The 13,734-nt window shown below is 35.0% G+C and overlaps 1 protein-coding gene across 1 annotated transcript in view; it reads right to left on the bottom strand.

Annotated features, from left to right (window-relative positions):
* LOC129938331 (protein RUFY3) overlaps positions 1-13,295 on the bottom strand; it is a 75,107-nt gene extending 61,812 nt beyond the window's left edge. The window contains exon 1 of the mRNA XM_056045807.1: positions 12,775-13,295. Within this exon, the coding sequence (XP_055901782.1) occupies positions 12,775-13,027 (253 nt within the window). The 5' untranslated portion in view covers positions 13,028-13,295. The remainder of the gene's footprint in view (positions 1-12,774) is intronic.
* Between the last annotated feature and the right edge of the window lie 439 nt (positions 13,296-13,734).

Genomic DNA, 13,734 nt, shown 5'->3' with positions numbered 1-13,734 from the left:
TTTTGCACGCTATAAATATTTGTTTGATCGCGAATATGATCTACAATTTCATCAGTAAAGAAATACGAAAAAAACTGATATGGCGTTTCTAATTGTAGAAAGTCATTTGGAAGATCATCGTCCCCAAGAAAACTAAGCTGCTCTTGAATGAGCTCAAGGTGTTTTTTTTTCCATATGACATTTACTTTTGCTGGCTTGGCTTCCGAACTATTTGTTATTCCACGAGAAGTTGATGGTTGAGGTGGCGGTGGAGGAGAATGATGGACAGTATGTTTTGGCTGTATCAAATGCTCTGGCGGTAGATTGTCAGAATCGTTTTCTGATGAGCTGTCCACCGGAGGGGCAAATGTTGGATCCTGCTCACATTCATCGGCAGAAAAATCAAGTTCATCTTCACTTTCATACCATGAACTGGCTAACCGCTCAAGCTGTTGGTCATTTAGATGGTTATTTCGCCGTGGACGCATTCTACAAGTCGTAAACAATTTGAGGTTATGTCTTTTACATTGTATTACACATATATGGATTTTGGGTAACTGGACGAGCAATGTTGCAGATATGCAACAACACGGCTTTTACTCACTACAATCTATTTATGTTGTAAAACAAACTAAAATCACAAAAATTCAGAAGAATGTAAACTCACCTTGAAAACAAAATAACTTTTTTAGAAAAAAACTATTTTTTTGATAATTTTTTACAATAAATGAAATCAGATCAAACACAAACTTCGACTTTAGACAAAAAATAAACTTTGACAGATGAGAGTAAAGAGCACATGTTATGTAGAGGGCTCGAATAAAGATCGTGCTTGGAAGAGGAATGTTTCAGATCAGCAACATTGCTCGGATTTAGAAAAAAACTATTCCTAAATTTTTTATACAGTGAAATGGGGAATGTTGCAGATCTGCAACTCAGTGCAACGAAGGGTTAACTCGCTGTTTAAGACAAGCTAACTCTTTATGTAATGTGATTGATTACAATTTATATATGAGTAGAGATTGTTTAAAAAAAAAGTTGTTACTAAGTCTCAATCTCGGTGGTTAGTATTTAGTATTTATGTATTTATTTTGTTTTATTTGTATGTATATTGTTAAATAGTTTTAAGTAGTCTTTAAGAGCTGTGTCTCTGCTTGATGAATAAATTATATCTAAATAAATAAATAAATATTTATTTATTCGGTCGCTTCCAAAAAAAAATAGTCCAACTGTTTAATAAAAACGAGCGTCAAGCAAAATATTTCATATTTTCCATTCTTGTCCCAGTTGGTCGCACTGTATACTGTATACTTTACAAGGGGTGAATATAAAAAGAAATCGATTAGTTTTGCTTTTGTTAGTTGAATAGGGGCCGCAAGGAAGGGTGGATTTTGTATTTTTGCATTACATTAATGGAAATGCACCCTTATTCAACACTTATCATACAATTCAAGATATTAATATTCTCTTTCTCTTTAAAATGCTCATAAGGCGAGAAATAAGAGCAAACAAAATAGGTGAAAATAAAACCACCTTTTTACCTACTTTTGGACTATTAACCGCTTTTTAACTTGTTGTTTTCATCAGATTTAATAATAAGAGCTTTGCAAAAGCAAAAAAAGGACAAAAGAGGTGAATCAACTGTGCGAGTCGTGAGTTTCTGAGAAAATATATGTAATACATAGTTATAAAAATAGCGCCATCTCTAGGTTTTTGCATTTTATTTTTATAAAATTTCTCAATTCATTGGAGAATAAATATAAATATGTACATATTTAGAATTTATAAAGGATGTCACCGGCTTTTACTGCGCAGTCTGTGGATGTAGATGTGGTAGCAAATGAAGTAGAAGATGAGATTTTTAATTGATGATTAGAAAAACAGATTAAGAAAAAATGTAATTGAAAATTAAAATTCTAGTTGTTTGAATGTTTGTTTTTCTTTTCATTTAAATATTTGCTTTTTATTTACTTTTCATTAAATGAATCTGAATACTTTTTGCTTGACAATCTAAATTGATAGTTAAATTGCAAAGAGCGACCTTTTTTGAAGGGTAATAAATAATTTCTTGACACCCGTGGGGCAAGGTTACAAATCTTATTTCAATACAGCCCGAACAGTTTGTTTGTAGGGTAACCTTGAGAAGTTATTTAATTCAAAATCTAAACAAAATTTTGATGGGTAGCTTAAATAAATATTTACATAGATTTCAAAAACGTTGTGTATATCTTTAAAAATGAGTATAACGAACAGTTGGAAGCAATTTTGGAATGTAAAACATATTTTTGGACTCAAAGGTCACAATAATTCCTGTCACGATATATGGGATTACAATCAAGCTGACCTGCATCAAATTCATTCGGCAGACTTAAGAAATGTCAAGTAACTCGGAAAGTTCAAAGAATAAGAATCCAAGAAATCAGAAGAAGAACCAACATAACATACGCAATCTAACGAATAAAACAATTGAAATTGAGTTGGGCAGGTCACATTTCAAGAACGCAACACAAATAAACAGTATTAACCAAATAGACCCAATCAAACGTATATATCCAGACCGAAAGGAAGACCAAATAAGAGATGGATGGACAATCTTAGCGGCAACTGGTATAACGACGTAAAAAACAAACCTTTGAATCGGACTTTAATTTTAAAACAGGAATTTCCTAAATAAAAAATAATAATATATTAATATGTTTAAAACACATTCGAAATCAGAAATCATTCAGAGATGATCGACAATCGTGGACTTTTTGAGAGTTTGTGGATACAAACGCGAGAGATTTAAGAACGGCTTGGCTGTCTGAGAAGATTCGTATATCCTTACAAGATATAACGTTTTCTTTGAGCCAGGATAGTGCTTCTTTAATCGCCATTACTTCTGCCTGGAATACACTGCATTGATTGGGAAGTCTATAGGATAGACTGAGATTCAGTTGTTCCGAAAAGATACCACTTTCATCTCCGTGATCGGTCTTTGAACCGTCTGTATAGAAGTGTACCGCATCGTCTTTCAGGGGTCTCTCTTCTTCCCAGGAGGATCTTGAAAGGATGAACAAATGGAAGTTTTTACCGAATACCATTTTTGAGGTGGTATAGTCTAAGCGATCTTGGATAAATCTGAAACTGTCTAAATTAGTACTATGTCCAATATTGTTACTGGTCCATTGAGAGGTGGCTCTAAGCCTCACACATGAGTTGGCTGCCACCTTTTTGGAGAAGATGTCAAGTGGTGTTAGGTTTAAAAGCACTTCCAGTGCTGCGGTTGGTGTTGAGCGAAGTGCTCCCGTGATGCACATACCTGCCGACCGCTGGACTTTGATGAGCTTATTTAGATTTAACATCTTGTCCAGTGCGGTCCACCATACGACAGCTCCATAAATGAGTATCAGTCTGATTACCGAAGTTTATAGCCAGTGGGTTATTTTTGGGACGAAGCCCCATTTTGATCCTATGGGCTTTTTTACTCTTTCATCAATATTTGCCTTCCAATTTAATTTGTTTGTCTAAAATTAGGCCTAAATATTTAGCTTGGTCGGAAAAGCTTAATGGTATTCCTCTAATCTTGGGTGGGCTAATCTGAGGAATTTTATATCTTCTCGAAAAGAGTATTAATTCTGTTTTGTGTGGGTTGACGTCCAATCCACATTGCTTAGCCCATTTAGTTAGCCTATTTAGGGCATTTTGTAGGAGTTCCGAGAGAACTTGGGGATGCTTCTCAGATATGGATATCGCAACATCGTCAGCATCGGCAATCACCTTGAAACCCTCTGCTTCCAATGCTGTAAGTAGGTCGTTTACTACCATGTTTCATAAAAGAGGTGAAAGGACTCCACCTTGGGGAGTGCCTCGATTCACCGATCTGGTGGTAGTAAAACTTCTCATGTTAGAAATTACTGTCCTGCTTTTGAGCCTGAGACTTATAAGATCTATGAGTGATTTCTCTAATTTCAGCTTATCCATTGCTGTTGTGATCACCTGGTAACTGACGTTGTTGAAAGCTCCTTCAATATCTAGGAACGCTACTAAGTTATATTCTTTGTATTCGAGGGAATGTTCAATAATACGTACCAGCGAGTGAAGTGCTGATTCTACCGATTTTCCCTTAGAGTAAGCATGTTGACCTGTGGAAATGAGATATGGCTCTAAATTATGTGTGATGAAAATTTCAATCAATCTTTCCAAGGTTTTAAGAAGGAAGGATGATAGGCTGATTGGTCGTAGATCTTTAGGGTTAACGTGTGAGGGTTTCCCTGCTTTAGGAATGAAGACTACTTTTGCCATTCTCCAGGCTTTGGGAATATATCTCAACCTTACACACCTTGTCAGAATGTTTTCCAATGGTGGAATGATCATGTCTGAGCATTTTGTACCCTAGAAGGACAATTTAATTCCGTTTTGAATGTCTTTTATGTTTAGAAAATGGTAACCTAATATTTTGTACAAAAACATCGTTATATTGTGTTTTCAGAGTTGTTTCTCTGAGACACCCCATATATGTTCGATTAGGTTGAGATTTGCACTTTATGTGGTGGGGGGAGGTGTAAATAGAATGTGGGGCGTGTTGTAGGCGACCCACAATTAAACATCCATAGCCGTATATATGGGATCGTTATCCTGTTGATCCCAAGTTTCACTTTGTTTTAACTTTCCTCTTAAAATGTTCAAATAGGGTGTTCTTCAATAGGTCCCCTGGTGATCTTTACATCTTTTTGGAGAGAGTAAGATTATCGCACTTGATAATTCAAAGGCATTTAATAGAGTTTGGCTTCAAGCTTTCTTTTCGAAAACGCGTGCATTTGGAATAGATGAATTTCTTTTTTGTTGGGTTAGAAATTACTTTTCGGCCGTTAAATGCAATTAGTACTGGACGAGTTAAAATCTTATATCCATAAAATAAACGGTAGTGTGCCCCAGGGCTCCGTTTTGTCTACGATACTAGTCTTTATTGCTTATAAATAATCCTTTGTCTGAAACTTTTTACTAACTTAATTTTTACTTTGATGACAGTATTCTCAGCTTTTTATATTCGTTCTTATATTCTCGTCCTTGTCCTCTAGATGGGGACTACCTAACTACTCATTAAATAAGGAATAAAAAGCAGGGTAGAATTTAAGGCTCCGCAAATTCAATGCTGTCTAGTGCATCAAAAGCGAAACCCTCCCCAAATGCCTCTATTCATGTGTGATACTTGAGACTGTGCAGCTTTTAGTTCTAGGTATGTATATTAGAGTGGTCACATATTTGACATCGGAAAAAATGTTGCTAGATGTTTAGGTTTTGTCCTACGATGCAAAAATGATTTGGCTCATTCTAATTTAAAGATGAAATGTTTGACTGTTAACAGTCGAATTGTTTGTTCCTGAACACCAATTATTTTTAATAAATATGATTTAAGATAATGAAAATTAAATTTTGATTTTTAAAACCATTAAATGAAAATAAAAATTAAAATAAACCAGCATAGGTGTTCTTATATGCGTTTCGCCCGATGTAATGGTTGGGCTCATCAGAAGATGGCCATTACACCTTGTCTTGACGCATATTTTTTCGAATAAAGCGAGATTCCATATAATATGGGCTACTGTTAATTACAGCGATTCTTTGCCTTAGTCGCACTTCACGAATGTGTATTTCCTACTGGTTTTTTAGACAAAAATGAGTTTTTCACCAACGACCAATTTGGTCTTCGTGAAGGTAGGGGTACAGGCGGCCATATTAAAATTTTGCAGTGAGGTGAGTGAAAGTTTTAACAACAATAAAAGTATTGATCTGATTAAAGCATTTGATTTGGTCAATCATCAGATCCTTTTAGGAAAAATTTATAAAACTGGATTTAAAGGTCCCGCTTTCGATTGGTTTGCCTCTTATTTATCCGCAAGACATCACAGTTAGAATCAATGCAATATTTAGCAATGTTCAGGAGCTTACTACCGTTGTTCCTCAAGGATCTGTACTAGGTCCAATATTGTTTTTGATGTACAGGGTCCGGCAAAAAAACCTACCGTATTTTTAAACGTTTATATTTAAAGCTATTTATAGAGGTCTACGTGGCGTTTTCGCATTCGATTTCAATTTGGACGACATGATCATGTGCATTCAAGTTTGGTTATCAAACTTTAGAGCAACGGGTTCTGCGCTAAAGAGAAAATCGTCTGGCCGACCTTTAACCGCAACAACACCGGATAATGTGGCGCGTGTAAGTGCGTCTATCCAGCAATCTTCGAGCCGTTCAGCACTTAATGGCTGATACACAAACACGTTAGGCCTACTTCGAGGTTGCCTTTAATGACACTTCCAAACACGGTTGCCATATTGGTCATCTGTGACCAAATTTGGTCATTATTTTTTCACTTGGTCAAATGGTCACATTGGTCACATTTTTCGGAAACAAAAAAAAAGCTGTTTGAGTAACGAAAACGTTCTTGGCTAAACAGAAACAACGGTTAAACTCATTTAAGCAACTTTGTGTACATAAAAACTTTATTAAAAATATTGAACTCTTGATCTGAATTGGACTAAAGGAAACAGAGAAAATTATCTACTCATTACATAAGCCGTACAAAATTTCAAAATACCTTACTACTTCAAATACAATTATGGTAAAAACAACATCCTTATATTTTTATTTAAGTATACAGAATTTTTAAAAACAACTGCTACTAGTTATTTAAATTAAACCTTAGTAATAATAATTTAAGAAATGTATCCAAAATAACTCCAAAAAGTTTTTTGTCGGGTTTCGAAATTTCAACATCATCTTAAATTGATTATTTTTCTAACTTGGTTCAGGGTGATCCCAAAGATGAAGTAATGAAATGGACGATGCCTATATTTTCAAAAAACAAACACAATCAACGATAAAATTGACAAAAGTCATTTTTAAAATTTTTTTTTTTGGAATAGTTTGTTTAAAAAAATAAAGGAATAGACTTAATTTTAATAACGTGCTGGGCAAAGAGCTTCAAAATAGTGTTAGTGTCTGGAGAGTAATACATTTACTTAAATTATGTTTTTACATTTTTAAGCTTATAAACTTTGATCACATCTTAAAACGCTTTATTTTTATGTTTCGTTATCTTTATTCGGGTTAATCTAATTTAATTAAGTTTGTTAGGGAGTTTGTGAGTTTAACTGTACGTAATTAAAAAAAATGTCATCTGCATAATATGGAAAATATGTCAAGGAAAATGTGAAGAATTCATAAATCTGTGTTTACAAATTTTTCGGACTTCAATTAATTATGTCCGTCATTTTTACCTACAAGTGGTCATTTTTATTTCAAACTTGGATACAAACTTTTTTTAAAATGGCACATGTCATTTTTTCTCATAATAAAAAAAAATGAGTTTTGAAGAGAGAGAGAATCCCTCGAAAAGACAAATTTTTTTGTTTGTTGACTTTTTAACAGCTGTTGAGCTGTCAGACAAAGCAAATTTGAACTAGACCTTTCTATCGGAGTCACATTACGTAACATTACGTTATTTTCTTACGATTGTCAAATGAAACGTGAGGTCGAAGCTTCATTGTGATAGCATGCATTGAATCCCTATGGCTAGACTTGTAAACGTTAGGCAAAGCCGAAACTGAAACTTGTGTGTGTTTCAGCCTTAAACGTGCAGCTGTCGTTGGATTGTCTGATTGGAGTGTAAAACGAATTTTGAACACACATCTTCATATGCAATATTTAAAGGATGTAATGTTTAAAACTAAGTAATTATTTTATTAATTGTAAAACGGCAGAGTATTTAATTTAAAAAGATCAATACAATTTGTCTGTTAAATTGTTTATTTATTCGTCATTGCCTTTTAAAGTATGGGAGATCTTTTTTCCGGACCCTGTACGTAAACTCTGTCTTCAAACAATCATCAATTAGCAAAATAACAGCATTCGCTGACGATATGGCTCTGACATATGTTAGCAGTGCGCTATTTGAGTTGACCACTATATTACAAAAAGATTAAAATGTACTAAGACAATGGTTTTCTAGGCATGAGCTCATTTTAAGTGAAAACAACTAAAATAATGGTCTGCACTTCAAACAAACAGCTCCAATCTTGGACTTTAATGTTATGTTCCATTCAGGAACATGTAAGAAACTTAGCTTGGCTACACCTTCTTTGGGAAATTCAAGTTTTGAACAAATGACACCTTGGGTGGTTTGCGAAATGCATTGTCTCAGTCTCAAATCTCATTATTTTGAGATTTTGCTAGCTTTTCAATTGCGATGCTTCGAAAGAGAAGCAATATTTGCTACACTACATGGGAGCATTTACTTACGATGTGCTGTGTGACAAGCTCTTGCCCAACTTACCAGAAGATTCACAATACAGCGAAATAACAAATATTTTAAAAGACCATTTCGATCCGAAACCGAATGAGATCCTTGAAAATTATCGTTTCCATTTGAGGAAACAAAAGGAAAGTGAAACATGTGCGGATTTCTAAGTTGCTTTGAAACGTCTATCTGCAAATTGCAACTTTGGATCCTACTAAAATACAACTTTAAGAAATCAAATTTTGTTTGGGTTAATAAACCAAAAAATCCAGAGTCGTCTACTCGAAAAAAGCGACTTGACTTTGGAAATAGCTGTGAACACCGCCAATGCCTTCGAGACAGCTGAAAGAGGGGCCATTGAATTCCATCAACATATGTCGAGGTCAAGCGTTAACGAAATCCAAGAAACAGTCAATGCATTTGGCGATAAGCGGAAAGATACAAAAAAAATCGAAAGGACAGCGGGCATGGGCAATAAACAGCCATTTACAAGAAAATGTTACCGGTGTGGTAGCACCTCCCACTTGGCAAACCATTGTACCTATAAAGAAGCGGTTTGTGGATTCTGCAAGACCAAAGGACATCTTTGTAAAGTTTGCTTGAAGGAAAAGCGCCAAGTTAACCTGGTTGCAGAAGAAGATGACATTTCAAGCGATAATGTCCTGGCAGATGAATTATTCCAAATATACGAGGGAGGGGTAAATAATATTAAAAACAATAAACTAAGTACTATTAATCGTTCCAAAATATTTTGTAATCTTAAAGTTAATAATTTTTTTTAAAATTTTGAAATTGATACAGGTGCACCGGTGACGATCGTGAGCTTAGGTGATGCGGAAAGGCACTTTGGTGATTTGGATATACATACATGATAATGATACGTTGCTATACAGCTACTTCAAAACTCAATTGGATTGTGTGGGGTACATTATTGTTAATGTAGCAACTGCAACAAATAACCACAAAGTTAAAATGTATCTGGTGCGAGCCGAAAGGAAGCAATTACTCGTAAATTGCAAACAATCATTACTATCGGATACAGTTCTAACACATTATGACTCTTCGCTGCCAGTGGTATTGGCGGTTGATGCAAGCCCTTATGGAGTGGGGGCGGTATCAAGTCATTTATATCCAGACGTGTTAGAAAAACCCATTCAATTCGCGTCACAAACTTTATCTTCTGTACAGCAACGATATAGCCAAATCGACAAAGAGGCTTATGCCATTATTTATGGTATCCGCAAATTTTATCAATATTTGTTTGGAAGGAAGTTTATATTGGTTACCGACAACAAGCCTACATCGCAAATATTTTCTCCACAAAAAGGTTTACCAACCCTTTCGGCGACTAGAATGCAACATTACGCAATATTCTTAGAATCATTCGATTTTGAAATCCGTTTGAAAAGATCCAAAGATAATGCCAACGCAGATGCTGTTTCCAGGCTACCTATTCAAGACACAAACCATAACGTGGAAGAAGTTGATATAATTGAGAATGAGTGTTTGGAGAACTTACCAATTCATGTATCCGAATTGAGAGATGAAACGAAGAAGGACGATGAAGTATACATTCTGTACGAAAGTTTAAAACACGGTCGTGAATGCGACGGTACACATCGCTGGGGTATTCGGCAAACAGAATTCGCTTTACAACAAGGTTGCATATTACGAGGAATCCGTGCATATATACCTAAAAGCTTACGACAACGTGTACTTGCTTAACTTCACTCAGCCCATTTTGGCATAACGAAAATAAAGTCTCTAGCTCGTGGTTACTGCTGGTGGAATGGGATGGATAAAGAGATAGAAAAATTAGTTGAAAATTGTACAGATTGTCAGACAACAAGAGCACAACCAGCCAAAATATTACCGGTCCATTGCTGGAGTACACCATCGAAACCCTTTGAACGCGTGCATGCTGATTTTGCTGGACCTTTATTAGGAAAATACTTATTTATTTTAATTGATGCTCACAGCAAATGGCCTGAAGTACTTGTAATACCTATTATTAAAACAGAAACTACGATCAAAACTTGTCGAAGTATTTTTGCTACGTTCGGTACACCAAAAGTGTTTGTCAGATTTTCAAGTATTTTTGAAAAATAATGGAATAACACACAAGCAAGGTGCACCATACCATCCAGCTACCAACGGCCTCGCTGAACGTTTTGTGCAAACAATAAAAAATAAACTGAAAACTGCTAAATGCCAAGCAAGCGATTTAAAAGCTACAATTTCGAAAATCTTGTTTGCATATCGCCGAGCTATTCACCGAACGACGGGCAAGTCACCAGCTATGCTAATGTTTGGGCGTCAAATTCAATCTCGCCTAGATTTATTCATTCCCAGAGAGACATAAGTTGTTCCTTAGCGTCCAATTGTAAAAAAACAATTCTTAGTGGGAGAAAGAGTGGCCGTAAGAGATTATCTATCAAACGACAAATGGGAATTCGGAAGAATTACAGCCAAACAAGATGAACTACACTACGAGATTAAGTTAGACGGTAATAGAGTTTGGAAAAGACATGCTGATCAAATCCCAAAAATTAGGGACCAAATTCAAATTCCTGCTAATGATCCTAATCATAACATCGTGTTTCTTTTCTCCGACAGTAGTGATACTTTTCGGGGTGGTCGTGTATCTAAAAAAACCAGAATGATGGTTTTTCTACGATTCGTTGCTGATCCTGGTTTCCAAAGCGGAATTGACAAAGATTTCGGAATCGACCAAATTTTGATATCTAGGATCATCATCGAAGTTGGTGAAAAAATTGTAAGCAAAAAAGAGGACTGGTTTAAATTTCCGAATACGTTGAAGCAGACAGATGCCGAAAAAGTAATTTGGCTAAATAAGTATCAATTCCCATCCTGCATTGGAGCATCTCTTGGCCAGGGTCGGTACATGATTCGAGAATCTTTAAAAATTCTGAAATTTACCAAACTCTCCTTGAAAGTTCATCAACTGTACTCATTGGCGACGAGGGCTATGGAATTACTCCGTTTTTAATGACTCCGTACCGGATTTATTTCAATATTTTTTGCCAATTTTTTTTCAAACTCCGATTTGAATGCTATTAAAGCATTTTTTTTTTTTTTAGGTCAGGAGTTTGACTTTCACAAATTCACACAAAATATCATCGTTTCATCGTTTACTTTCACTCGAAGAAGACATTTTGAGACTGACATAGTAAAATGAGACAAAGCTCTTGCATGCTTTGTCTCATTGCAAATCGTCTATCTCACAATCTCGAGCTCATTCTCAGAGCTCAATCTCATGAGCCTGAGACAAAGCATTTCGCATACCACCCCTTCTTCCAACGATTGTTTTAAAATCGAATTCGTTAATAGTTTTAAATATTTAGGAGTTACAATTGACAAAAATTTAAATTGAAAACTACATACCTACTAAAAAATTAAAAAAATACTTAATGTAACACGTAAAATATTCTTATTAAAACGAACTTGTGCAATAAATTTCTTAATAACAATACACTTTGGGCTCGTTCATTCTTAGCTACAGTGTGGAATAACTAGTTGGGGAGGTGCATACCAAAACACGCTTGATCCCATAATTACATCGCAGACACATATTGTCCGAATCATTTGTAAGAAATCAAGGTTAACAAGTAGTTGGCGTTTATTTCAAGATCGTCGTATCCTGCCGTTGAAAGACCTTTATTTATATAAAGTTCCTAAAGTTTATTTCATGAGAATTGGATACTGCTAGCTACTCAGAAACTCAAATACACATAGCTTAAGAGTTAATACTCTATTTTTAGTTAATATTCCAACAAGTAATAGAACTCAGTTCAACAAATGTGCATCGGTATCTCTTCTCTAATCCTGTCCTCCTTTCCTAACTGGTCGCACTGTGTTTGATTATTAAAAGGGGATTTATAACTCCTTGAGTACCTAAACAATATAATAAAAAGTAGCATGAAACGCACCATAAGTTCACTTTTATAAAGAGGAACGAGACTGTTGTTTTCTTTACTCATAATCTTTTTGGCCTAAATACAGTATAATTAAGTTGGAAAATTAATCATTTGGTTGAATGTTTTCCACACACGACTAATATCGTATTAAAAATTCAAATACCAACTCAAACGATGATAATATGTTTCACTTTAATTGTGTCAAAACATATTATTGTTTATTCTTATATACAATGATTGTGCAGTCTTTTTGTCTCCATAGCTTCATCCATACAAAGACTAATGAATTCCAGAATTAAAATGGTATGTTAATTTATTCAGCGTCCTATTTCCAAAAAAAAATACAAAATGAACTACGCCTAAGTACGAATACCTTCAAAAGTTCAAATTAAGGATAACCGGCATTATTTTCAAACTCCATAGAGGAATCTTACTTGGCGATAGTGCACCTTGCCTCGAAACAGGTGTCCCCAACTGAAGAAACAAATTTATTGTTGCTAGCTTTTGTTTGGACTTAATTTTCAATTAGAGAACAACAAAGAGATGTCAACTGATTAGAGGAACATAATACGACTTACCAGACTTCTTTTTCTTTGGCGTTGATTCGTTCGCATTTGCATTTACAGTCGCTGCTGATGCTGTTGCATTATTGGCATGACTATTATTTGATGAGGAAATTATTGAACTTATTTGCGAGGAAAAACTTTCCGATCGACGAAAAGTATCCCGAAGTCGATTCAAAGATGAGATTGATGGTGAATTCGATAGAATTGTTGAGGAATCTTCGCTTTCGGTGCGAAGAATTAGTGCGCGACTGCGATCGTTGCTCATTTTATTTATTAATTTATTAGATTTTCACTAATCTACTAATTGAAGGCAGTTTTTAATTAAGTTCAAGAAGAGGAATTTTAATGGAGTTGCTTTTTCTTTCAAAAAGAAATCGCTGTTTAATGGAAAACTAAACAATTTACACTTTGCAAAAACACTCAGTTGTCGGAGGAGAACACTTTCATTTATATGTACAACTTTTTTTTTTAATATAAAAATAACAAAAACACACAAATTCCGCACAACAAAATGTAAATACGCCCGTCGTCGTATAAATTTTTGTCTACTAAATTTTGGCAGACGTCAGATAAGAATTTTGTGTTATCAAATGTTTTTGGAGACTAAGGCTCTCAAACTTGCAATAGATGGAATTCCATTTGTGGCGTTTCACACGAGGAAACAAATGCTTTCAGTCGGTGATGTATTAGTTGTTACACGAAGACTTCTCATTTCAGACATTGAGTGGAATAGTAACCTTACTGCAACAAACATTCTGGTTCGGTATCTCTCGTCGATTGAATTAAGAGAACAATTTTGCCAATCAAGCCCTAGACTGCAAAGGGATAATCAAAGATCTTTCTTTCTGTAGAATTGAACTCAGACTAGTGCTAGAAATATTGAGTAGTTGGGATTAGCGATTTGTTTAATACTCTCGACTAAAGGAACACAACACTATCTGTGGAAATACTTACTTACTTATATGGATCCAA

Source organism: Eupeodes corollae, chromosome 1 (genome assembly GCF_945859685.1).
Source record: "Eupeodes corollae chromosome 1, idEupCoro1.1, whole genome shotgun sequence".
NCBI lineage: Eukaryota > Metazoa > Arthropoda > Insecta > Diptera > Syrphidae > Eupeodes > Eupeodes corollae.
The sequence above is the reverse complement of the archived record's forward strand: the minus strand, read 5'-3'. Positions and strand labels throughout refer to the sequence as shown.